Genomic DNA, 26336 nt, shown 5'->3' with positions numbered 1-26336 from the left:
GTGTGTTTAGGGTGTATAAGTGTGGGTGTGGTATGTCACTGTTCAAAGAAAACTATAAATAAAGGTCCACTGATAGGTTTTCCCAAGATGTTCTTCATAAAGTTACATATTTTAAAAACACATTTTGCTCTTTAACCTGACAGGATATTGAACCAAACTATCTCAGTTTTCTTTCCTGTCACCTCTTCAGTTTCTCTGATATCTAAACTCTGTTCTGTGATTCCACAATCTGAGTTTGATCACACACAGCAAGTCAGAAGCAAGAGTGAGCTGAATGCCTTATAGGTGGGGAATCTAAGGCTGAGAAACAGACTCAGTATCCCAATTCTGACTCTGACTCTGATTTGGGCTTAGATCTATATTTTCCCCAGACTTTTTGGATACATCACTTCCCTCTTTTGTTCCCCTTGCAGTACTGCTATGGAAGAGTCGACATCTAAGGTGAGAGAAGTTATCTCAGAGCCCACAGTTACCATGGCAAATGAGGTAAAGAATAGCAATGTACCAACTACTTTAAAGAAAGGGAAGCCAAACAAGAAGGTGGAATGGTCAAGTGACACTGTAGACAATGAGCACTTGGGCCGTCGTTCATCTAAATGCTGCTGCATTTATGAAAAACCCCGAGCCTTTGGTGAAAGCTCCTCAGAGAGTGAAAAAGAGGATGAGGATAACTGTGATGTTGTACTATGTGTCTGGGGTCATCACAAGGGGCGGCGTCGTGCCCTTCCAGCCAGAGATCCTAGCACCTCATCTACAAAACCTTGAGACCAATCTCAACCCCTTCTTTCCCCTATGAAGAACTAAGCCCCACTTAGCCTCCCCCATCCCTGAATCAGACTGGAGTGCAATATATCCATGTTGCTGCTCAGGGATTAAACAAGCAGTTTGACTCTCTTATGATGTGTGCTTTGTCTCTCATTTGCTTGATGGAAAGGGTATCAGTGAAGAGAGGCAGGAAGAGAAACAAAGGGGCCAATAGAGTACCTGGAAACTCTGGTACTACATGACTACTGTTTTATAACTTAAGGTCTCAGGCTTCTCAAGCTACAAAAGCACACTTTTCTTCCTTACAGACCTAGATAGTGCTCTCATCTCTTTCTGGTCAGTTCAATGTTATCACAGCCCAAACCCTACTTTCCACAGAGCTGCCTCTTTGTTTATACTTGCTACCCATAACGGTCTATCATCTAATGAGTGCCAATTTATTCTTTTGTATCAAAAGCTTATTCATTTACCTTATATTTACCCATTCCATTCTATTCTTGCTTTCATCTTGGGTTGTATCAATGTCCCTATAGATGACGCTTTATATGAACTGAATATTTTATATCTACTCTTATGTGTCAAACCATACCAATGGTCATACTATGAAACTAGTCATCATTAATACTGTTCTATCTCTAAGTTTTATGATTAGAGATCTTACTTATGTATGTTTTAAGGTCTTACTTTCTGATCTCAAATTTCTATTCTTTCACTTCTGTCACCTCTTCACTTCCAAAACTATCCTATGACCTCACAGAGACTTCTAGTTCCCCAAATCTGTGCTGACCTCTCAATCTATCAAACTCCTGAGTTCAACTTATTTTCCACCCAAACCTATGAGCTTTCACTTAAATAGCATTCTTGCCAGTGTTCTCACTTCCTCCACCTTTTGCATAACCTCTCTTACCAATTTCTAGGCATGATACATATCTTAGAAATACTAAAATGAAATGTGAACTTGGGGAAAGGCAATATCAAAGAATCATTAGGGAAGTGTTATGAGATAGAATAAATAATATCTTGAATTTATCGAATACTTTATGTGTCTAGCACTGTCCTCAGGGATTTATGTATATTAACTCATTTTGGAAATGAGTTCTGAGAAAGACTCAGCCCCTATCTCTTCAAATATTGCTTTTGCTCCATTTTTTCCTGTCCTTCTGAGACTCCAATTTAAAATCATATTAGACATTCTTCTATATTTTATTTACCATCCTTATTTTCCAGCACTTTTCAACTTTTATTTGAATTGTGTCTTATCAGTCTTCTAGTTCACAAATATCTTTTCAGATATACCTAATAAACTGTTAAACTCATATACTCAATTTTGTTTTTTGTACTTTTTATTTCTAGAAATTCAATTTAGTACTTTTCCCAATTGTTATGTTCCATATTATACTTTTGAACTCTCTGCTTAAAATTTTTGACTTGGCTTTTATTTCCTTGTACATACTAAGCATAATTGTTTTACAGCCTGTTATCTGATAATTTCAGCATTTACTGTCCCTGTGGATTTGCTTCAGTTATCTGACTCTCTTTCATGGTTTTTGCTCATAGTTTCTTGTTTCCTTGTGTGTCTGTTTTTTTTCCTTGATTTTATGCTAGACTTTGTTTTTGAATAATTATTTGTAGAAATTTGAGGCCTAAGATGACAGTATGTTCCTCCAAAGATTTTTTTTTTTTCTTTAGCTTTCTTAGGTCACTAGAAATCTGGTATTATTTTAACCTAAATTCAGGACTCAGTATTTTCTGGGCTTTCCAAATGAATTGAAGTAGGATTACAGTCCATCAGAGATCGAGTTTGGTTCATATTTATCCTTGCTAATGTGGTTTTGCCCATTGCGGGTCAAGATGAAAGTCATCTACTCTTGGTGGACTGTAGACTGAATTTTATCAGCATAACACAATGAAGTAGCCAAAAGTACAGATAAACTTCTTAGCCATGACTTTAGAATAAGCAAATGTTCCCCTTCTTCAGACTAAGTCAGTCCAAAGTGGTGGATTTAACACTAGATTCCTATTTTATGGGTTTTTGTCTAACAAATTTTTTACTGTTTTGTTGGCTCTTTATTAATGTTAAGAAGATTTAAAATTCTTTCATTGCTTTTTGGGTTTGGTTCCAGTTTCAACCCAAGGAAGATTGGTCTAAATTTCCCATTTTTTCCTTTGTGTTAACTCATTTAATACTCACAATAACCCTGTGAAGTAGATATTATTGTTATCGCAATAGAACAGCTTAGGAATTGAGATACAGAGTGATTATTTTAACCTAGACCACACAGATAATAAGTGGAAATGGGATTTGAAATCAATCCCATCAGATTGTTTAGCTCAACAGTCTGAAGACCTTAATATGTACCCTGTATGAACTACTTAACAATTAATCCCTATGGAAGAACAGAATTTGTTCTGTCTCTTAGATTAGAATTCTAGAAGAACAGAAGTGTTAGAAGCCGTTACAAGCTACAGAGATTATAATCAAAACACTTTTTAGAGATCCTGGAATAACCTCTTAGAAAATTCTCTGATGTCCTATCTATGAGGTTTAAAGTTTAAACAGCACATATTACATTCTTTGGATTCTTAAATCATTGCAACTTTTTCAAAAGATAGCCCAGAATTTATACACATTGAACCTTAATAGATACGGTTATAATTTTTATTTATTGCAAATTTATGCAATTTTTAAAAGAATTTTTAAAGAATTGATCACTTGTATCTGATATATGTTATTTTGGCTGTGAAAATGCTGTAACATACCTGTCAATAGGAAGAAAAAGAGGCATAAAATACCTAGAAGAAATGTTTCAATGCAGTTTCTCAGCTGAGATTCTAGAAACTTAAAAAAAAAAAAGTACAAAGCACAGGCTCTGCTCAAAGAACAACTGAAAAAGGGCTTAAGAAAATGAATCTATTAGAGATTTTATTCCCCTAAGATCTAGAATTTCTCCCCAAATAAGGGAAAGGATTCCGGTCACTACATACACAAACTCTCACATGCACACATATTTATTTTCTTGCCATTGCCTGAGATTTTAGTTACTGTATAAAATTCCTGGGTATACTTAGAAGATATAACAAGTAAGAGATATATTTCTTAAAAACAAAAGTCAATAAATATCTTCTGAAAAGGGCCAGAGAATAAATATTTTAGGATTTGTGGTTCAAGAGACTAAATTAAAGCTATTACATAAACACCTACATAAGAAGAGGGAAATCTCAAAAATTAATATTAAAACTAATATTAATAAAAAATCAAAATACATTAATAATAATTTAGTACACTTTTTTGAAATATAGCTTTATTACTGAGCAGAATGGAATATTCTTTTTGAGATAACATCTTGGTCAACTGATATTCAAAGTTAGTGTTCCCTATCATCAAAATAGATGTAAAATGTTTATTTGTTAATGCTGATTTGTATTAAGATTTTACATATTTAACCTTGGAAAATTTCTTTTACACAGAAAAGTACTGCCAAATGCTATCAATTCATATCCATATTATTTTAATTGAGCATATCCATCACATAAAACTACAAAAAAAACCCTCATATATATTATACTTCCATCTTGATATTTGCCTTTTAGAATGTTATTACATTTTGAATTAATTACTTTCAATTGAAGGTTAGGTGGAAACTTCTCAATTTTATAGTTAATAAATTTTGAAATATGAAAATATATTTTACACTTACATCAAGGTACTATATACCCTGCTTAGACTATAGTTTGAGCTCATAAAATGTATCTTTTGAAATTTGTGAGGAAATGAAGACCTTGCTGTTGTAACTTTTGACAGCACAAGAAGAATTCAAAGAAGAGTAACATTACTTGTGATTCAAGCCAAGTTAGTTGTTGGAATGACTTTATCTTAGTGTAATTTTCACATATAAGTACTATTTCAAAATATAGAGCAAAATTAAAAACAGCATAACAAACTTAGCCTATATGATGGTTCCAAGCCAAGATTCCAAACCTGAAGGTAGTGAAATAAGGGGTCTTAACTGTCTTAGATCAAAGCTCTTAATGGCAGATCAAGCAACCAGAGAGGTTTCCTCCTTTTGAAATAGATTGGGAAATGCGTTCAAGTACATTTTCCTTTCAAGAGAGAGAAGTGGAAATAAAGTAAAAAGCAAAAGTAAGAAAAGGGTGCATGGGCCTGGCCCAGTTGCCTTGAGAAAGCTGTCTCCTTTGGATGCTGCCTGCTTCAGTTTTTAGACATCTTTAATTTCAAATCACTGAGTGGTGTGCAAGTCCAGTCAGCGTTTGGTGCCTTCTTTGGGTTTGACACGCAAATCCAAAAGTCTGCTGCCTGGAGTTTATTGGCACAAGGGTTGCTCAATAGTACCTGATAGGACCCTTTCCCACAAAGCTGAGAAATTCTTTATGGAGTTGCCTTTTCTAGTATACAAAATCCCCAGGTTTCAGACTGTGCTCTTTGGAGTTTTTATCTCTTTGAAAATATTACTGTGATACACTGTGAAAATATTTCTCTACATGGCCATGAATCCTATCTAGATATGGGTGCAGCCCTTCTTCTGATATCAGATGTTCTAAATACTTAACCTGGATTTGGGCAAACTGCAACTTTCCTTTAGAGACTTTGTGTCCCTTCAAGGTCAAAAGCCCGGAATAGATGGGTAATGTTTCCTTGTGTGAAGGCTTGGGAGGAAGAACAAAGAAGCAAGTTATCCACATACTGCAACAGAGTAGAGCTCCTAGGGAAATTTATACAATCTAGATTAGCTTCAGGATTTGTGAGAAATAAAATAGGGTCCTTTGTAAAACCCTGAGGCATTATTGCCCAGGGAAATTCTTTTTCTGTCCAGGTGAAGGCAAAAATACATTGGCTAGCTTCATCGACTGGAATACTAAAGAATGCACTACATAAGTCAATCACAGTAAATGATTTACTTTCAGTTGGGATGGATGCTAGTAGGATATGAGGGTTAAGAACAACAGGTTGCCAAGGTCTAACAATGTTTCCTATTGCCTGAGGTCTTGAACAAACCTTCACTTTGTCTCTTCAGTTTTCTTACAGGTAAAAGGCTAGTGCAAGAGATAACAAAGCCCTGACTTTGGTGATCTTCTATTATGGGCTTTATACCTTGAAGGGCCTCTTAAGAGATCTTGATTGATTTTGGGAAGGAGTTTTGAGGGATCTATTTGAGTCTTGATAGGTACACTGTGGATTCTGCCAATATCGGTTGAAGATTTTGCCCATAAAGAGGATGGCAACTGATCCAACGGCACAAATTAATAGTGCTCCCAGATTCTGCTATACTGTTGTCAGAAATGGAGCAAATAAAAAATGCTCAAGCTCATTTAATTCACCTGAATAGCCATTTCGAAGACTACCTTCAAATTCTAAGTTGATTTCCTTCTTTTGAGAGAAAAGAATGTTGGCATCATACTTTTCTAAGAAGGCTTGGCCTAATAAATGAATAGGGGCAAACGAACTAATGAGAAAACTAATGAGTATCTCTTTAAAATCCTTAAAAAAAGGGTAGGTTTATATACAAGGACTTATTGATGTTTATTAGCAATTCCCAGTACTTGAAGTGTTGTATTACTCTGAGCCTGTGGCCTGCTTTATAGCTGTGGGTTTGAGCACTGGGAATGTAGCTCTGGTGTCAATAAAGACACAGGGAGATTTGTTCTCAATTTGGAGAAAAGATACTCGAAGCCTATTAAGAGGAAGGGTTGGGAACAGCCCCTGTATTTTCTTAGAGCCTCCTCATTTGAAATTAGGAGGACTTGGAAAGACTGGTTAGAATGCTGAGAGCACGTAAAGTGGTTAAATTTATGACAATCTCTTTCAGTGTTCTGACTTTTTGCAATAATAGCAGAAACCGGGTTTTTGGTTTTATATAAGAGTTGAAAATTAAGAATTTTAATGGTCTTACCCTAGGTGACTCATCTAGTCTGTGAGCAAGCTGATATGCCACATTAACTAAACCTTGAGTAGACATGGTTTCCTATTCAATTTTGGTTGTTTTGAGTAAGAGAAAAAAAGTCTCAATTCAACCTGTTAATAAACAGAGTCGAAGGCTACCTGAATGGAATCAGCGACTAAAGGAAAACCACAATTTCTTTTGAAAACAACCTGAAGTCAATTATATTAATTATGAACAGGTTCATCAGGTTTTTGTGTACAAGCCTAAATTTTATCCCCATCAGTTGGCTTTGGGGAAGCCCTAGGTATTGCTCACTGATGGTGTTTAGCAATCGTATGACTCTAATCATAGGACAAGTCAGCAGGGTAGACTCTTGGTTGTAATGCTAATAACTCTTGAGGATTTCCCCAACTGGCAGTTTTCATCCAATGCTGAGCCTGACCCTCACCAACAAGTATGTAGACTGATATAAATTTGATAAATGAGGTTTAAAAGTTTGGATAACTGTATTAAACACCTCAGCAAATCTGCAACGATCCTCAGCTACTTTAGGAAACTCTTTAACTATGTGTTACAATTTGGCCTTAGTCTAGGAAACATAAGAAACCTAGGGTTTATTAGGATACTCAGAAGGCTTAAGTATAAAGAAGCACATACTGATAGTTTCAGAGAAGAAGGGAGTGGAGAAAGGTTCAGAGGGGGAGGAGGATGGCACAGGAAGCAAAGCTAGAGACAAAGAAGCTTTTAGAGGCAAAAAAGATGGCACTGGAGGTGGAGCCTGAGACAAAGAATCCATGGAAAAGAGGCAAGATAGTACCAGAGGCAAAGAACACAAGGTTTTGAAAAACATCTCTTTCTTTAAATGTTTGTTTGCCTCAGTTATCTTAAAACTTTACTTTGCAAAGAGACAACAGACTCCTGGCAACATCTGGAAGCCTCAAAATACTAATCAAAATATGTGTTCCATTTTGTTTGGCCAATTTCAGAGCTATGGTTGTCCAATTCAGTTTAAGAAAAGTAAGTTTGAGGGTCTCAAAAGTTCCCCATAATGACCATTGGTATTCTGAATTACTTTTGTCAAATCAGTCCATTTAGTTAGATATGAGCATGAGAAATGACCATAGCTTCTAAACATAAAATTGCCCAGGGTCTCTGTAGGGAGGCACCCAGAAAGTATTTAGATAACCGAGACCTCATTTCCAGAGGATTTTCTCTAAAGCAAAGGCCCAAAACAGCCTAAACAATTCAAACAGCTTAAACAGCTCAAACAGTTCTTAAACTGAATGCCAGTCTGTCCAACTTAGAACAGTATGATCTTGAAGGGGTTAGGCCAAGGGCCAAAGCAGCACAGTTTCAAAGTCACAACTCAGTCCCAAGGGAGTCAGGCTAGAGGCTGAACAGCAAAGTTCTACTAGAAAAGTATGATCTTGGATAGGTCACGACGAAGACTAAAGAACACTGAAATGAGACAGTCTGGTCTAGTACTAAACTAAAGGCTAGCTATTTTCAGTAGAAACAGTTTTGTTTCAAGGGGGTCATGCTGGAGGTTAGCCAGTTTCAAGCAACAGCCTAATCCTGAAGGAATCAGGCCAAAGTGTCAAAAGACAAACAGTACCTTTAACAGAAAAGTATGACGCCTCTGAACAGACCCTGAATAAAGCCTTGAGAGCTTCAAAATGCAAAGAGAGTACAATCTTGGATTCAAGAAAAAACTTCCCCTTAAACTACTTGGTGGACAGGAAAAACAGTGAGATCAAAGGACTATATGGGCACCTCACCTATTTTCTCACCAGCCCTAGAGTTATTGGAGGTTCTTCTCTGGATCCACATATGAGCAACCAATGTTGACCTTAATTTAAAAAGCTAGATATTCCTCCAACAAAAAGAATTTATTCAGGAAAAGAGAGAGAATTGCAATTAGGAACATGCAGCCATGATGAGCCACATGCAAGTTTGTTAAAACAAAGAAGAGAAAATTATTTTATAGCGAAAAAGAAGGAAAGATGGCTATTATAAAAAAAGAGTTCTTCCCATATGGCTTTGCAATCAACATAAGCACAACAGCTCCCCACTACAAGTCCTGATTCCAGTCCTAGTTGAGGTCTTCTTTATTATTATTGTTGTTGTTGTTGTTGTTGTTGTTGTTGTTGTTATATGTAAGAATCTCTCATATGTAAAGAATCACATTTCCCTTTAGTCAGCAGCCTCTGTGCTAGGCTTTGGCCCCTCGGGTGTGTGACTCTGCATGTGAGCCCCTTACAAACTGTTTTTCAGTTTGCCATAGCCTTGTGAGTTTTGTGGACACAAGCTCCTTTGGCTTTTAAAACTATATGTTTTGGGAAAAAAAACTATATGTTTTGTGGGTATGTCTCCCGGGTGAAATTCTTAAAAGTTGAGGTATGAGGGTTTAAATGACTTAACTCCTCAGGAAGAAGATTGGGGTTGTGAGTTCCCTATTGATTGTGAGTTGCTGTGCTGGGGGAGGGATTTAGGGTGAGATTTTGTCTCAGCATTTCCAATCCACATTGACGTGGGTTGTTTCTTGTTTACCTAATGTGTAAAGGTAGACCATCTAGTTTTTCTGTTGTTTTGTTTTTCAAAGGAAATGAATCCTTATGTAGCTGTAGATTTGGTGTGTTCATGGGAAGGGGTGAATTCAGGATTCTTCTACATTGCTTCCTTGAATTGGATTTCACAATAAGGTTTTTATACTTCACTTGAACTCATATATTATGACACCAGTAGACTTAAGTTATGTACATATAATATAATACCTAGAGCAAATACTAAAAATAAAAACTATCCAAAGATGCATACTCAAAATTCATAGAACACTCTACACAAAAACAATAGAATATACACTTTCGAGTTCCCCTAAAAGATGCTGGCCACAAAACCTCAACAAATTTAACAAGTTAGAATCAGGCAGAGTGTATTCTTTGACTGCTATGGAACCAAAATAAAAATCAATAACAGAGAGATAACCAGAAGTTCTCTAAACACTTACAAAATAAACAACATATTCCTAAATAATCCACACACCAAAGAGGAAGTCTCAATAGAAATAAATACATTGAAATGAATGAAAATTAAATTAGAACATATCAAGACTAGTGAGACATAGGTAAAAGCAGAATTTTATAGTGCTAAATGCACATGTTACAAAAGAGGAAAAGTTTCAAATCCCTAATCTAATCTTTCTCCTCAAGGACTTAGAAAAAGAAAAGCAAACTAGAACAAAGCAAGTGTGAGAAGCATTCGGAAGAAAATAAAGATAAGTGCAGACATAAGTGAAATTGAAGACAGGCAGATAATAGGAAAAAATCAATGAAACAAAGAATTTGTTCTTGGAAAATATTGATAAAATTGATAAAATTCCAGGAAGGCTTATAAAGAAAAAAGAGAGAACACAAATAGCTAATATCAGAAGTGAAACGAGAGATATCACTACAGAAGCAGCAAACATCAGAGGATAACAAGGGAATATTATTAACTCACAATTTTGACAACTAGGTAAAAAGGAGCATTTACTCAAAAAACACAATCTACCACAGCTCATCCAAATGAAATAGATAACTTGAATACCCATATAATTTAATAGTTAATTGAATTTATAATATAAAAATTTCCCCGAAAGAAATCTCTAGGCCCAGATGATTTCAGTGAAGAATTATAGCAAAGGTTTAAAGAAGACCAATTCTATACAACCTCTTCTAGAAAATAGAAGAGGAGGCAATATTTTCTAATTGATTTTATAAAGGTATTATTACTCTGATACCAAATTCAAATAAAGAAAGACTAATAAAGAAAATTAAGACCAACATCTTTTGTGAATATAGATGAGAAACTCCTTAACAAAATATTAGCAAATAGAATTCAGCAATATATAAAAATAATTATACACCATGACCATGTGGGGTTTATTCTGGAGATACAGGGCTAGTTAAATATTTCAAGTCAATGAATGAATCCATTGTATTGGTAGACTAAGGAATAAAGTTTACATGAGCATATCGATTAATGTAGAAAAATTGACAAAATTCAATACCTATTCATGATAAATATGTTCAAAAAAATTAGAATAAAGGAGAATTTCCACTTGATAAAGACAATCTAAAAAACCTGTGGGTAACATATACAGTCGTGTAAATCTGAGTGCTCTATCCCCACGATTAGGAACAAGATAAAAATTTCTGTTCTCACCACTCATTCAATATAGTGCCAGAAGTTCCAACCAATGCAATAAGGCAAGGTTAAGGAAAATCCATACAGATCAGAAAGGAAGTAACAAAACTACTCTAGTTTCAGTTGACATGATTGTTTATATAGAAAATCTATATAGAATCTATTAAAAAACTTAGCAGTAATAAGTGATTTCATCAAAGTTGCTTGTATTTGTATATGCTAGCAATTAACATATGAACACCAAAATTAAATATACATTACCATTTTCAATCACGCAAAAAATAAAATATTTAGCTGTAAATGTAAAAATATATACTGGACTTGTTCCTGAAAACTACACAATGCTGGTGAAAGAAATTAAGGACAATATAAATAAATGAAAAGATAAGCAACATACGCTAATTGGAAGACCCAACATAATAAAAGTGTGAATTCTCTCCAAATTAATACAGATTTAACAAAATTGTTATCAAGATTCTAGTAAGAATGTATATATAGATAAGATTATTCTAAAGTTTACATGGAAAGACAAAGAAATAAGAATAGCTCGAATGTTTTTGAAAAGCAAAAATAAAACAAGGAATCTACCCAATTTGGAAACATTATGTAGCTCTTATAATAAAGACTGTGTGGTATTGGTGGAAAGGCAGACACACAAAATAATGGAACAGAACAGAAAACCCAGAAATAGACACACTCAATTATGTCAAGTTGATTTTTCAAATAAGGTGTAAAAACAATTCAATGGAGGTAAAGATAGGCCTTTTAACAAATGGTGCTGGAATAGTTGGATCTATAGGCTCAAAAAAAAAATGAATCTATCTGAGTCTACCTCCTAAAATTTAACTCAAAGTGGATCATGAAGTTAAATGATGAGTCGAATCAAACCAATATTAAAAACTTTTCTATAAAGGTTTGGTAAAGACGATAGAAAGACAAGCTATAGATATCTGACAGATGTCTGACAAAAGACTAGTATCTGAATTATATATAGAAATCTTAAAACTCTGTTAAGAAAATACAATTAGAAAATAGACAAAGAAATGAAGAGAATTTTCAGTGTAGATGGATCCTGAGATATCATGCTAAGCTAAATAAGTCAGACAGAAAAAGTTGAGAACCATGTGATTTCAGTCATATGTGGGATATAAAACTGAAAGCAACAAACAAACGAGACAGAGACTCAGACGCAGACAACAGTTTAGTGGTTACCAGAGGGAAGTGGAGGAGGTAGATAAGGGTAAAGGGGGTCAAATATATGGTGACAGAAGGAAATTTAACTTTGGGTGGTGAACACACAGTGCATATAACATATTATTGAATTGTACACTTGATACCTATACAATTTTATTAACCAATGTCACCCCAATAAATCTAACTAAAAATGCAAAAAAAGAGAATATATAGATGGCATGTAAGCACATGAAACATCATTAGCTCTCAGGGAAATGCAAGATTAAACCACAATGAGATATCAATATACACCTATCGGAATGTCTTAAAAAAAATAGTGACAGTAGCAATTACTGTGAGGATATAGAGAAACTGCATCACTTATATATTGCTGATGGGAGTATAAAATTGTACAGTCATTCTGAAAAAGTTTTTTAAGTTTCTTAAAAAGTTAAAAAAAGATATCTATCATATGAAATAGCAATTGCACTTCTGGCATTTATCATGGAGAAATTAAAATTATGCTCACACGAAAACCTTTACATAAATGTTCATAGCAACTTTATTCATAATAGCCCCAAAATGTACAAACCCAGATATTCTTCAATAGAAAGATGGTTAAACAAACTGTGGCATATCCACATCATGGAATGCTACTAAACAATGAAAAGGAAAAAGCTACCGATATACACTGTAAGAATCTCCAGTGAATTATGCTGAATGAAAGTAGTCATTCTCAATTAATTACAAGGCTGTATGATTTATCTTATATAATATTCATGAAATAATAATTATAGAAATGGAGAATAGATTAATGGCTGTCATGGGTTAAGAAGGGGATTGGGTAATGTGGACATGGGTGTGGGTTGAGCATTTTGTGTACATGAGAGAGGACACTCTGTTAGGAAATCTCAAACAAAATTAGGATAGTTCCATTAATTCATTCAATTATGAAATGAACACTCCTTGAGTGCCAATCCTGTTCCAGGCTCCGGTGATATAGAGATGACTGAGTTAGGGTCCTAACCATAGACAATTTCCACTCATTTGGGGAGGGAGATATTCAGTCCATTGGATATAATCTTAATATTTGTATTAGCACAATACAATGTAGTCTATATATAAAAACATGCACATATATGAGAGAGTATGTTAATTATTTTAAATAGCAATTGCAATTTCGGGAAATTGCAAGTACTTTGGTATAGTTGGAGAAAAGGATGTGTGTGTGAGGAATTGGCAGGTGGTAAAACTAGGAAAGACAGCAATCACTATAACCTTAATGGTCTCAACTCCATGCTAGCATCTGTCTGTACAGTAGGAAGAACTTTCTGCAAAAAAGAAGTCCAAACAATAAGGATAATATAAATGAGTTGTTACTGATAAACAGTTGAGAAGGGATACTAAGGATAATATTGGAGAATGTAGTCACAACGGGAAAGTTAAACAGACTTGTTTATACCAATATTTAAAATACCTTTATGTTTTGACTTAATTTTTAATGATATTAAAAGACAACTCACTAGGGAAAATATTATAAACATATAAGGTATATACAAGGTTAACACCCTAACTAAATTAAGAACTCAAACAAGTAAGTTTTTAAAGATAACTGAATAGAAAAATTGACAGGGGACATGAACCGGCAATTCACTATAAAAAAGTCATAAATGAGCCATAATCATATCAGAAAGGTGTCCATGATCACTTTAAATCAAATAAATATAAATTTGAACAATACCGAGAATTAATTCTTCACCTATGAAACTGTAAAAATGATAATACCCACTTTCATGAGGATATGAAAGACAGGCCAAATAAAACAGTATAAATAGAAACATTAATCAAAAAAATAAAATTTAAGTGTAACGAATGGTTTTGAAAAGGGACAGACTAAAGGGACCACTTAAGAAACTATTACATAATTCATGTAGCAGCACTGTAAGTGGAGAGTAGAGAATAGGTTGCAGACACACTAAGTTGTAAGATCTATAGTGGAAACTGAAATTTAGGAAGGAGTCAAGAATAATTCTTGATCTTCCACTTTTAATTCTTAACTAGATTGTGGAATTACATAAATCCTCCCCAACTTTAATAGGAAGATTAGACACACACACACCCACACACGAACAGCATTTCTCATTCTTTTTCCTCTTTGGGACAAAATATAATTTTTCTCATCTGTTTTTCTTAAACTTAGACTGCGTTTCTTTGCTCAGTACAAAAAAATATAAAGAGCTATGATGCATTGGGAAGGTACTATCAGAATCTTTACATACATATTTGATTTACTCTTCGTAACACCACGAAGTAGGAAACACACTCAAAGCCAATAAAGTGATTTGCACAAGGGTGTGTGCGTGTGTGTGCGCTTGCAAGCGCAGGTAGGTAGGTAGGTAGGTTAAGGATTAGGATTATAGGATTTGAATCCAGATCTATCTGGTCAATACTCCATAAAGGGTGTTCTTTGTACTATAGACTCACATAATAGTCATTTACAATCTAGATAAAGTATCAAAAGTTAGACAAAGGAAAGATTTTGACACTCTGTCTGGTAAAGATGATTCACTCAGCTATAATATTTGCTCAAAACTGTAATGGAGCCTAGATTCTGTCCATCTACCCTCTCAGCTGTGTTTAAGGACCTGTCAGATGTGCCTATCATGATTAATATGCATTTCACTGGGTGCTTCCAAGGAGGCTAGAAGTGCTGTGGTGATGCCTTCAGTATCCACCTTAGTTATGCAGATGAAAGGATGGTTCCTGGGATGCTTTTACATTTGGCCTACTCAAAGCCTTAAATGCCAAGCTCAAGGCCTATCTATCTTCAGCCTTCATTCTTTCATAAACTCATACCTTCAATTTACAAACTTGTACTGACTGCAAGACAAGCAGTGTGTTGGGCTCTGACAATATGAAGATGAATTAGAGTGACCTTGTTCTTCAAGGAGTTTACATCTGGATGGGAAGTAGATAGAAAAACCTAACATGTAAATAGAGGTTATAACTGCTGTGATATTGTTACTCTGTGGAGTGTGGAGTTATAAAAGAGCGGCACAAAACCTAGTTTGGTGTTCAGGGAAGATGTCGTGGAGAAGATGGTTCTTGTCCTGAGTCAGATGAAGAGGAAGTAGGGAAAGCATATGCAAAGATATGGCAACAAGAAAGACCGTTTGGGTAATTTAGTTTGGCAGGAGTGTAGCACATGAGGAACAGAATGTACTAAGGATGAGGTATAGAGAGTTACAGATACTAATCATTAGATAATTCAATATCAGACAAAGTGAGGCTTAAATCTGACGAAAGTGGGGAATCAATGCAGACTCATTGCCGGGGAGTAACATGGTCAGATCCGCATACTAGGAAGAACATTCGGAATAAAGGCAGGGTGGTCAATTGGTTATTTGTAGAAATTCAAGGAAATGTCATCAAGATCTGAGCAAGGGCTGAGACAAGAGGGAAAGTTATTAACTGGACTTGGTGACTATTCATGAAAAGAGAAAGGACCTGGTATGATTTCCTGATTTTTGGCATGGCTGACTGGCTGGATGAAAATGCCGCTTATGACCCTGCAAAGCAGCAGATTTGAGAAAGTGATGAGTTTTGGACATGTTAAATTTGAAGGATCTGTGAGACATTCACATGGAGATGTCAAACAGACTGGATTCAAGTATTTGAAGTTTAGGAGAGAGGCGTGTGCTAGAGATGTTTTTATTCATCAGTACTATCTGTTTGTGATCTTATAATACAGATATAGACAATATGTATATACTTGTTATTTAGTTATTAAACATACTGAATATTTACTTGCAAAAGCATAATACTTCCTTCACAGGTACAACTGAAACAAATTATAACAACTACCGCTTATAACATACTATTTGCTGTGAATTGTGCTAATTACCTAGTGTGTACCATAACTCTTTGATGTAAGAGTAATTATTCCCATTTTTCATTTGAGCAAACTGAGCACCAGAAACACAGCGTAAACTGGCCAAGGCCAGCGAGTGGCAGAACCGAGAACTCCGAAGCCAGCGTGCTTTGTCATATCTCTTTCTGGGTGGGGTTACAGCAGCAACGACAAAGTATTACATCGCTCACGGACAGTTGCTGGCAAGATTTTACTCCGCCCCTATTTCTGGCTCAGGGTTCATCAGATGATGACAAACGAGCTCCTGTGGAATTGTGGGTAGATACGGGTAGTTGCTGGTAAAAGAAAGGATTCCTAAACACCTCCTTGCTTAGTCTTTCCTCCTCATTTGGCTCAGGGTGCACGCAACCCTCAAGCACTAGGACCGTGAGGAATCCAGCTGGCAATGGCATCTCTGTTCACTGCCAGAATTCGGTTTCGGCTCCTGCAAGTTATGGGCTTTTTTATAGGTCTCGTAGGCCAAGCCGTTCGAGCCTTTGGCGGTCCCAAGTTGGGCTCAATGATCACACGACCTGTGAGTGAACCATTACTCCTGCTTTCGGGGGTGCAGCTGGCCAAGCTGATCCGACAGAGGAAGGTGAGAGTGCAATGCAGGCTGATTCAAAAGAGGGTGGATAAACAGGTCTTTTAGTGAAACTAAACGCCAGAAAGTTTAGTGCTGGAAATGGTTGTAACGAGTTTGGGTTTGGTGGAGATCAATTTCCTTTCCACCCTCTACCAGGGAGATATAGGACAGGCATTCATTGGGGGCTAAAAGGAGACTTCTGGGAGTTGTAGTGTGCTTATACCCTGAGCTTCTGCTGCGGGCTTCAGTTGGATTCTTTTGGCACCTCCTCATAGTCCTTCCTGCCCATTTGTCCCGTTTCTGCGTAATAATTGTACGGGGATAAATCAGGTGAGGTTTACAAACTGTTTCTCAGGGAAATTTATTCCCTCTTGAGCATGCATTCCGGCTCTCCCTCAACTCCCGCCCCTGCCCTACCTGCTGCTGCTTGTTCAAGGGATGTTTATGTTTAAAAGATGTATACCTGCTGTCGGTAGTATCTGCCCTAGGATAATAATAGCTGTAGCTGCCATCTATTTAGTGCATAGTACCTGTCAAATGCCGTGCATGGCACTTTAACATATTCCGTCTCACGGGTGCAGTTCTCTAGGTATCGTTCCCATGTTACATATGAGAAACCCGAGGCAAAGCGATTTGCGCAAATAAACAAAAAATGGTGGAAATTCTTAATCCAATGATTTAAGTAGCTCAAACAATTGTTCTTTCTACAGTTGTGCAAGCAAGACCATCTGTTTCTGGATCATGAATAATTAATTCCCTAGAGATCTTGGATTATAGTAGTATTCTTTCTTTATTTCCCTCGTCTTTATTCCTCTGTTGTCTCTTTTGTTTCGTCTTATTGCTTTATTATCATAATCCAGAATGTCTTTTTTATGCTCCTGGTAACCTTTCAATGACATTTCCTGCCTTTTTCCTGTATGCCCTCCCAGCCTTTTGTGCCCTATGCTTGCTTTTGCTAACAGTTGGGGAGTATGATGTAGTGGAGAGACAATAGGTTTCAAATTTTGGTCTGTCTCTTTATAGTTCTATAGCCCTGGGCAAGGATTACCATGACAATTGCAGATAATGCGTGTCAAGCACCTGGCACCATAGTAGACTGTGTAGCATAGTGATGAGAAGGCTAGATTCTGCAGTCACACTGCCTGGGTTCAGAAATCCTGGCTCTCCTACTATTTAGGTATGCAGTCTCGGAAACATTCCATTACCTTTTCGTGCCTCTGATATTCCGCAGAGAAAATAAACTTGATAATAGAATCTACCTTATAGAGTTGTCGCGAGGGTTAATTAAATTCATTTATGTAAAACTCTTAAAAACACTGCCTCGCATAATAGTCCTATATAAGTCTGGGCTATTATTATCATCATCAGGTTTTTGGAAATGACAGCCATTATTACTATGTTTTTGCTCACCGACGAGAAGAGATCGTCTACATAGAGTTTATATAATAGTGTTCTGAAAGTATTAAGTGGACAGGTCATGAGGTCTTATTTGTCCTGGTCTTCCTTCAGTCCCTGCAAGGTTCTGCCTGCCACAATGTGGACAATAACAACTTCTGCCCTTTCTTGACACTTCCCTCATTTCTCTAGAGAAGTGACTCTCAACTAGGGCAGTTGAGGGACATGTGGCAATGTCTAGTGACATTTTTGGGTATCACAACTGGGTGAAGGTGCTTTTGCATCAGTGGGTAGAGACCAGGGATGCTCCTAAACATACCACAATACACAGAATAGCCCATGCCGTAACAAAGAATTAACTGAACCAAAATGTCAACAGTACCAAGATTAAGAAACACTGCCCTACATCACTGAATATTTGAGAAAGCTGGCTTCCTGTTGGTCTTATTGCCAGAGACTGGGAGGAAGCCATTATAAAATTAATAATGATTTGACCTAGTATTTAATGTGAGACTGGGTCAGTTCCAGTACTTTTGTTCAATTCTAGGGTGCTAGATGGAATAATAAACAGCTATCTTTATAAGAATGCCTACTGTGTACTAGGAACTTTGTATGTTTTATCTCCAATTCTCTTATTAAACAGCAAGACATTACTCTAAGATCAAGAAAGAAGTGTAAATATAAGGGAATTGACAATATTACCTATTTAAAGAGTATTAACTCCAACAGACTGTATCTATTCACTCAGATGTTACCCATATGCATTCAGATATTATCATTTGGTGCCTAATGATACATGAATGGGTAAATCCTGTACAATGAGTGAAGAAAAGTTCTAAAGTACAGATATCTTCAATTTACCTTGAGACCTTCCTCGGAAAATTCAAGTATTTTTCTGTCTTTTACTTACCATGGATTTGCAATTGGGATGGCACTTGTCTTCTTCAGTCTTTATACTATTACTGCGGGCTTGAAAAGGCCATTAAGTCGCTAGTCTGTTTTCCCTATATCTCTGAAGGCCAAAGGTTTGCCTTTTTTTTAGAGGATAAAGTCTCTTTATTATTAAAAAATGTTATTTTCTCAAAATTATTATTTCCATGCCATTAGGGGTTTCTTTATAAATTCTTTAGTAATGGGAGCATAATCTATACAATAAAAAACAAAATTAATAATATTACTACCCCAATAAATTCAAGATATACTTTCAAACAATTTAGACAATTACTTACAAAATATAAAATTGATATACATCCAGTAAATAAACAAACTTTGCATTTGATAATTGACTTTGCATCTAATAATCACACAATGTATACTTTTTAATTTTTATTTTTTTCAGTTATAGTTGACATTCAATATTAATTTAGTTTCAGGTATATAGCATAGTGAATAGACATTTACATACTTTACAAGTACTCACCCCAATAATTCTAGTACTCATCTGACACCATATATATTTATTACAATAATACTGGCTATGTTTCCTATACCATACTCTACATCCTGTGAATATTTTATAACTACCAATTTGTACTTCTTAATCTCTCGCCTTTTTCACCCAATCCTTCAACACCCCCTCCCATCTGGCAACCATCAGTTCTCTGTATACTATGTCTGTTTCTGGAGGTTTTGTTTGTTTATTTTGTTTGTTTGTTTCTAGATTCCACATATAAGTGAAATCATATGGTATTTGTCTTTGTCTGGCTTAATTCACTTAGCATAATACCTTCTAGGTCCATTCATGTTGTTGCAAATGATGAGATTTCATTATTTTTTATGGCCAAGTAATATTCAATTGTTTATATATACTACCTCCTCTTTATCCAGTCATCTACTGATGGGTACTTAGGTTGCTTCCACACCTTGGCTATTGTAAATAATACTGCAGTGAACATAGGAATACATACATCTTTTCAAAGTAGTGTCTTGGATTTCTTTAGATAAATACCAGAAGTGGAATTCCTGGGTCATAAGGTAGTTCTACTTTCAATTTTTTGAGGAACCTCCAAACAGTTTTCCATAGTAGCTTTACCAATTTGTAATCTCAAACAGTGTGCAAGGGTTCCCTTTTCTCCACATCCTCACCAACAATTGTTTTGGGATTTATCGATGACAGACATCTGATAGGTGTGACGGGATATCTCATTGCATTTCTAAGATGATTAGTGACCTTAAGTATCTTTTCATATGTCTCTTGGCCATCTGTATGTCCTCTTGGGAGAAATGTGTATTCAGGTCTTCTACTCATTTTTAAACTGGATTGTTTGTTTATTTGGCCTTACATGTTTTCATTTTCACGTGTCTCAAGGTATCTTTTGATTTCTTCCTTGATCTCATTGTTAATCCATTCATTGTTTAGTAGCATGTTATTTAGCCTCTGTGTGTTTGTGTATTTTTCAGGTTTTTTTTTCCTTGTAATCGATTTCTAGTTTCGTCCCATTATGATCAGAAAAGATGCTTGATATGATTTCAGTCTTCTTAAATTTATTAAGACTTATTTTGTGGCCCAACATTTGGTCAATCCTGGGAAATGTTCCATGTGCACTTGAGAAGAATGTATATTCTGTTACTTTGGGGTGAAAAACTCAGAAAACGTCAGTTAAATCCATCTTGTATAGTGTGTCATTTCAGGTTGCTGTTTCCTTGTTGATTTTCTGTCTGGAAGATCCGTCCATTGCTGTCAGTGAGGTGTTAAAATCCCCTACAATGACTGTATTACTGTTGATCTCTCCTTTTATGTTGGTCCATAATTGCTTTATATATGAAGGTGTTCCTGTGTTGGGTGTTTATGTTTACTAAGGTTATATCTTCTTGTTGTATTGATCCCTTTATTATTATGACATGTCCTTCTTTGTCTCTTATTATGGCCTTTGTTTTAAAGTTATTTTGTCTGGTATAAGTATTGCTAACCTAGCTTTTTTAAATTTCCATTTCTGTGAAATATCTTTTTCCATCTCTTTACTTTCAGTTCGTGTGTGTCTTTTGATCTGAAGTGGGTCTCTTGTAGACAGCATGTGTGTGGGTCTTGTTTTCTTATCCATTCAGCTACTCTATGGCTTTTATTTAGAGCATGTTATCCATTTATATTAAAGTGATTATTGATAGGTATATAGTTATTGCCATTTCTTTATTCATATTTATGTTTTTGTTTGTTTTCCCCCTTCTTTTTAAGGAAGGCAGTTTAACATTTCTTGTAGTAGTGGCTGTTGGTGATGAATTCCTTTAGCTTTTTCTTGTCTGGGAAGCTCTTTTTCTCACCTTCAATTTTAATTGATAGCCTTACAATGGAAACCATCAACAAAACAAAAATACAGCCTACTGAATGGGAGAAGATATTTGCCTATGATACATCTGATAAGCAATTAATATCCAAAATGAAGAACTCAACACAAAAAATATAAACAATCCAATTAAAAAATGAGCAGAAGACCTGAATTGGTATTTTTTCCAAAGAGGATATATAGATGGCCAGTAGACATATGAAAAGATGCTCGAGGTCGGTACATATATACAATGGAATAGTACTCAACCACAAAAAAAAAATATGAAATCTTGCCTTTTGTGACAATATGGATGTATGTGGAGGGTATTATTATTCTAAGTGAATTAAGCCAGGCAAAGACAAATGCAATATGATTTCACTTATATGTGGAATCTAAGGAGCAAAAGAAGCTAACAAACAAAATGAAAATAGACACACAGATACAGAGAACAAAGTGGTGATTGCCAGAGTGGAGAGGATGGGGGCTGGGTGAAAAAGGTGAAGGATGAAGTACAAATTAGTACCACATGAGGAATACAGTCAGTAATATTTAAATGGATGCGTGTGGTGCCAGCTGAGTGCTAGAGTAACTGATGGGATCACTACAAAAATTATATAAATATTTAAACATTGTGCTGTATATGAAACGAATAAAAAATGCCAATAGAAAAGGGAGAAATGCATAATCAGACTCCTTCCCTAAAAAAGAAATTTGCTTTATCTGATAGTAATGGTACTGTCTATGCTTTCTTGTTTAAATTTACCTAATATATCTTTGTCCATACCTTTATTTTTAACTTTTCATTGTCTTTCTGTACCAGGTGAATTTCTTGTAAACAATATACAGCTGAGCTGATTTTTTTCCCAACCAAATTTGATAAGTCTCTGCCCTTTGATAGAGGAATTCATTCCTCACTTATTATAATGTTATTGGTTTAATTCTTTCCATTTGATATCATGTTTACAATTTATTATACTTACTTTCTCCTTTTCTCTTTCCTTATTTTTTTCTGGCTTGATCTAGTTTCTTTTTATTTCATTTTCTTTCCTCTTTATTTGGGAGTTCTACTTTGCTTTTTAATTTCTTAATGCTTATTGTCCCATATATAAGAATTACCATTGAAACTATAATTGTACATAATAAGTAAATACTAATCCTAAGATTCCCCCCAGGTGGTTTACCTGTCTTACCTGTTTTCACATTCCTAACCTAAGGATCCTTGGCCAAAGGTTGCCAGAGTTAGCAAAAAAAAAAAATACAGGACACCAAGTTAAATTTTAATTTCAGATAAACATGATTTTTAGTATAATTATCCCCTTGCAATATTTGGGACATACTTATACTAAAAATTATTATCTATTCATCTGAAATTAAAATTTAACTTGGTGTCCTTTATTTTATTTTGAGACTGTGCCTTAATGCATTTTTACATCTCCACTCCTCAACTCCTAGACTTGGCAAAGATTATGTATAATGTTAAGTTTTAGGGTATTACTATAAAATGATATCTATCATTTTATTAGTTATTCACTAGAAAAATATGTACTAGTTGAGTACATATAGATAATATCTCTGGACTCTAATTTCTATTTACTTAGATGGGAGTTTACACTTTTCATCCAGACCTGTTTTTCATAGCGTTCTAATGCTGGTATATTTCTGACTTCTTAGCTTGAAAGAAAATATCATTTACCCCCTCACAGTAGACTGCACTGGATAATTCATTGAAGATGTCCTAAATAAAAAGCGATTAATGCACATAGAAGGCTTTCGTTACACATTGTTGAATGGATACGTTGTTCTTTAAATAAACACCTGTTAAATAAATTATTATATTTTGTAGGTGAAATGCATAGATGTTATTCAGGCTTATATCAACAGAATTATGGATGTGAACCCACTGATCAACGGAATTGTAAAATACCGGTAAGCATTTTTACTCTTTCGTGGTTTTTCTATTTCTTTGGCCATTGCCATCTTGGCATATTTCCTGGATTCCTCTTCCCTGTGTCCTTCCTTTGGTTTCCCACTGGGACCTTCCCTGACTTATAATTCAGCACTTCCTGCCCTTTGTTGAGCTTTTATGCTTATGTGCCTGCCTCCTCTCACCCCTCGCCCCTCATTGACTTTAAGATCTTTGATGGCGAGGAATACATTTCCTTGATTTTTACATATACAACATCCAGAACAAGGTCTAAAACTTGGTAGGCATCACTGAATGCTTACTGAATTAATGAGTCTGATAGCTACTCTAATAGGAGAAACTTCCCTTACTACCACATTTTCTGATGTGGATTTAGTATAGCATATGCTATTTTAAAAAGGTATTAGGTGTCTGATTTATATGTCTCATTTGCCAAGTAAACCCTTCTAGGGAGCTGTGAGGTATTAGAAAGACAAAACTTGAATTTGTTTTTCTGTGGCATCCTACACAGCACAGTTCTTATCATACCGTGACATAGGGTGGCATTTTCCTGATCTCAGTCATTCATATAGCACCTTTAAGATTCTTGTCTTTTTTAGTAAGCCACATTGCTTGTAAGTTTTTATGTGTTCTTGTTTAACATCTGTACTGGTCTTGGATTATGCGATCATCACTGTCATGTGGCAAATCAATTTTCAAAATTAAATTTGATCAAAGATATTAACTAACTAATTTATAGAACCAGGAATAATTAGCTTCAGGTTCAGGCGCCAAATGGTATCTACCTATCACATTCTCTGACAAAGTTTAATAAAAATGGTTCCTATTAAAAAAAAGATTCTTGTCTTTTTTGCACAGCAACTCTGAAATTGTTAATATACTTATTAAAATTAAATAACTTATTTTAACTTAAGTCAATTAGTTTTAAATGAAAATTTATATTGCAACAAAATTTTGAAAACTATTATCACTTGACATAGATGGTTACTGTATATATAAATAAAATAAAAAATAACCAGTATTATAAAATTATAAACATTTAAAATATTTTTTATGAAATATGAACACTACATCAAATGGATTTTTGCTTTATGGTTTAGTTTATATATTCTTTCTTATTTAACACTTCAACAGCTTTTCCAAAAAAAATTATATTTCCTACTTTATAGTTGTGAAAAATGTGTCCCAGAGAAGTTAAGTTAGTTACCTAGGGTCACACAGCTACTATGTGACAGAGCCGTAATACAAATGTACAGACATCTGATGCCAAAGTTCACAGAAACAGAAGTGCAGAGAGTCTTTATGTTCCAGGAGCTCTTCCTTGTCCCTTTCCTTCTTCTATGGACCAGCTCTGTACTGATCCCATCATCCAGAGATATTTCCTCAGATTCTGCGCTGGGTTTTTATTTGAAATGTGGTTTGTAGTTAATTCATTGACAGAGTATATATTTAAACATCTGAGACAGAGAAGGAAATTCTCTTATTTATATTTTTCTATTGTATTTTAAGGAGTATGAGTCCTAAGGAAGGGGGTCTTTTGTTGTGGAACTTGTTTCTGTGTGAAATAATTAAATTGCCATTCTCATTGAAAGTGAGTGATGATGTGGGCCTACAAAGAAGAGAGTGGAGAGGCTGCTGGGGGTGGGTAGGTGGAAGAAATGGGGCAGGCAGTATGTGTCAAGGGATTGAAGATTTGGAGAGAGAGAAGACAGATACTTCTAGGAGAGATGTTTAAATATAATTTTGTTAAGTTTGTCCATGCTATGTGTAACATCAGTGTTTTTTTCCTGCCTCCCTTAGCACACACCAAAATGGCTTTCTTGTGCTAATTATGATGTTTCTATTTTATTTGAAATTTATAATATTGGCATTAAAATGAATGAAAAATATATGTAAAGCACCCAACACAGAACCTTACATCAATCAATCAGTTTAGCTATTGTTATTGTAATGGTTGTTATTACAACAGGAGCTCAATAAATGAAGCTATCCTCATGATTATACACAGTTCTACTGTATTGCTATCTGTAGTTTACTTGGTACTAAAACTGGCTCTCAGTGATTGCAGTCACACAGCTACGAAGAAAAGTAGAAGCAGAAAATATGGACTCTAAATCTGCTGGTTCCTAGTTTTCTCTTTCTATTCTTGATTGACTGATCAGAAAATATTTATCACTGTACCATCTTCTTCCCAAACCTGTTCTTCCACCTAGTCACACAAGCAAGATACCTGGATGCAACCCTGGGATCCACCTTATTCCTTCCTTTCCAAAGTCTGTCTCTTAACTTCAGTCAGTTATCAAGTTTTACTGGCTCTTCTCATTTCTCATCATGCCAGCATTCTCTGTTACTTCCTATTCTGTAGCATACTGAGCTACTTCACTTCCTCTGACCTGCTGTGCTCTCTCTAATCTCCCTAACTTTGAATATGTTTTCTTTCTGCCTGGAATACATTTCCTTTCCCCATTTCTTTTATATTTGGCTGAATTATTTTTTGAGAACTCAGCTCAAATCTTAATTTTACTTTATTTAATCATCTCAGTTTAAATGAGGTGTCTACCTCTGAGCTCCTAGAGCACATTGTGCTCTTGTCACTCGCATTTCATGCAGGGTCCAAAACCACGCTATTTTAAAGAATATAATATACAGATTTGTTGAAATAAGTGTTTAAGGAATGAAAAAAAAAAACCAAAATTATAGCACTGGAGCAACACAGAGATAATGAGTGCAGGAAACAGCTACCACCTCTAGATCTGAGAGAACAAAGGGAAGAGATTGGGATTCTCAGAATTTAGAAGCTCAAAGGAGGTGCCTGCAGAGCTAGGACCCAGATACATGAGAAGAGGATACTGCCTGGCTGCTGCTCATACCTCAGAAGCTTAAAGAGCAGAGCTGCGATTCAGACCTCTGAGCAGCAGTTGCCAGCTGACTAATACTGGTATCTGTAAGGGGTGTAGTGAGACTGGTTCTAGATTGCATAAAGAGGAAGCTGGAAAAACCTACTTTTGCCTGGATCAGAGGCCGTTGTTACAACAGTGTTATCAAGAACAACAAGCAAACTGGATGAAGCAGATCTCTTCACTTCTTTGTCTTCCAGTCTTCTAGCACCTTGTGTTTGAAGGATCTAAGAGGGCGCCAGTTGGCAATAGAAAACAGTTTTCTGAGTTCATCATAAAGTGGTGGTATAGAATGCTTGGTTGGAGGCTGCATTGCCACTGTTCTTTTAATTGTATGA

The 26336-nt window shown here is 35.5% G+C and overlaps 2 protein-coding genes across 3 annotated transcripts in view; both read left to right on the top strand.

Annotated features, from left to right (window-relative positions):
- Nucleotides 1-420: 420 nt before the first annotated feature.
- Nucleotides 421-765, top strand: LOC120599643 (E3 ubiquitin-protein ligase PPP1R11-like). The gene has a single exon (XM_039858723.1). The coding sequence runs from the start codon at nucleotides 421-423 to the stop codon at nucleotides 763-765; it is 345 nt and encodes a 114-aa protein (XP_039714657.1).
- A 15431-nt stretch (nucleotides 766-16196) lies between these two features.
- The window catches only part of FAAH2 (fatty acid amide hydrolase 2), a 67707-nt gene continuing 57567 nt past the window's right edge, over nucleotides 16197-26336 (top strand). Inside the window, exons 1-2 of one of the 2 annotated variants that reach the window (XM_039858710.1) lie at nucleotides 16197-16531; nucleotides 23021-23103. In XM_039858710.1, coding sequence (XP_039714644.1) covers nucleotides 16340-16531; nucleotides 23021-23103 — 275 coding nt within the window. In that variant the 5' untranslated portion in view covers nucleotides 16197-16339. Of the gene's footprint in view, nucleotides 16532-16700; nucleotides 16850-23020; nucleotides 23104-26336 lie in introns of those variants that run through there. The other variant, XM_039858711.1, reaches the window with a different exon arrangement.

Source organism: Pteropus medius, unplaced genomic scaffold (assembly GCF_902729225.1).
Source record: "Pteropus medius unplaced genomic scaffold, Ma_sr-lr_union100, whole genome shotgun sequence".
NCBI classification, from domain to species: Eukaryota; Metazoa; Chordata; class Mammalia; order Chiroptera; family Pteropodidae; genus Pteropus; species Pteropus medius.
Note: the sequence above shows the minus strand (reverse complement) of the source record. Positions and strands in the feature narration are given on the sequence as shown.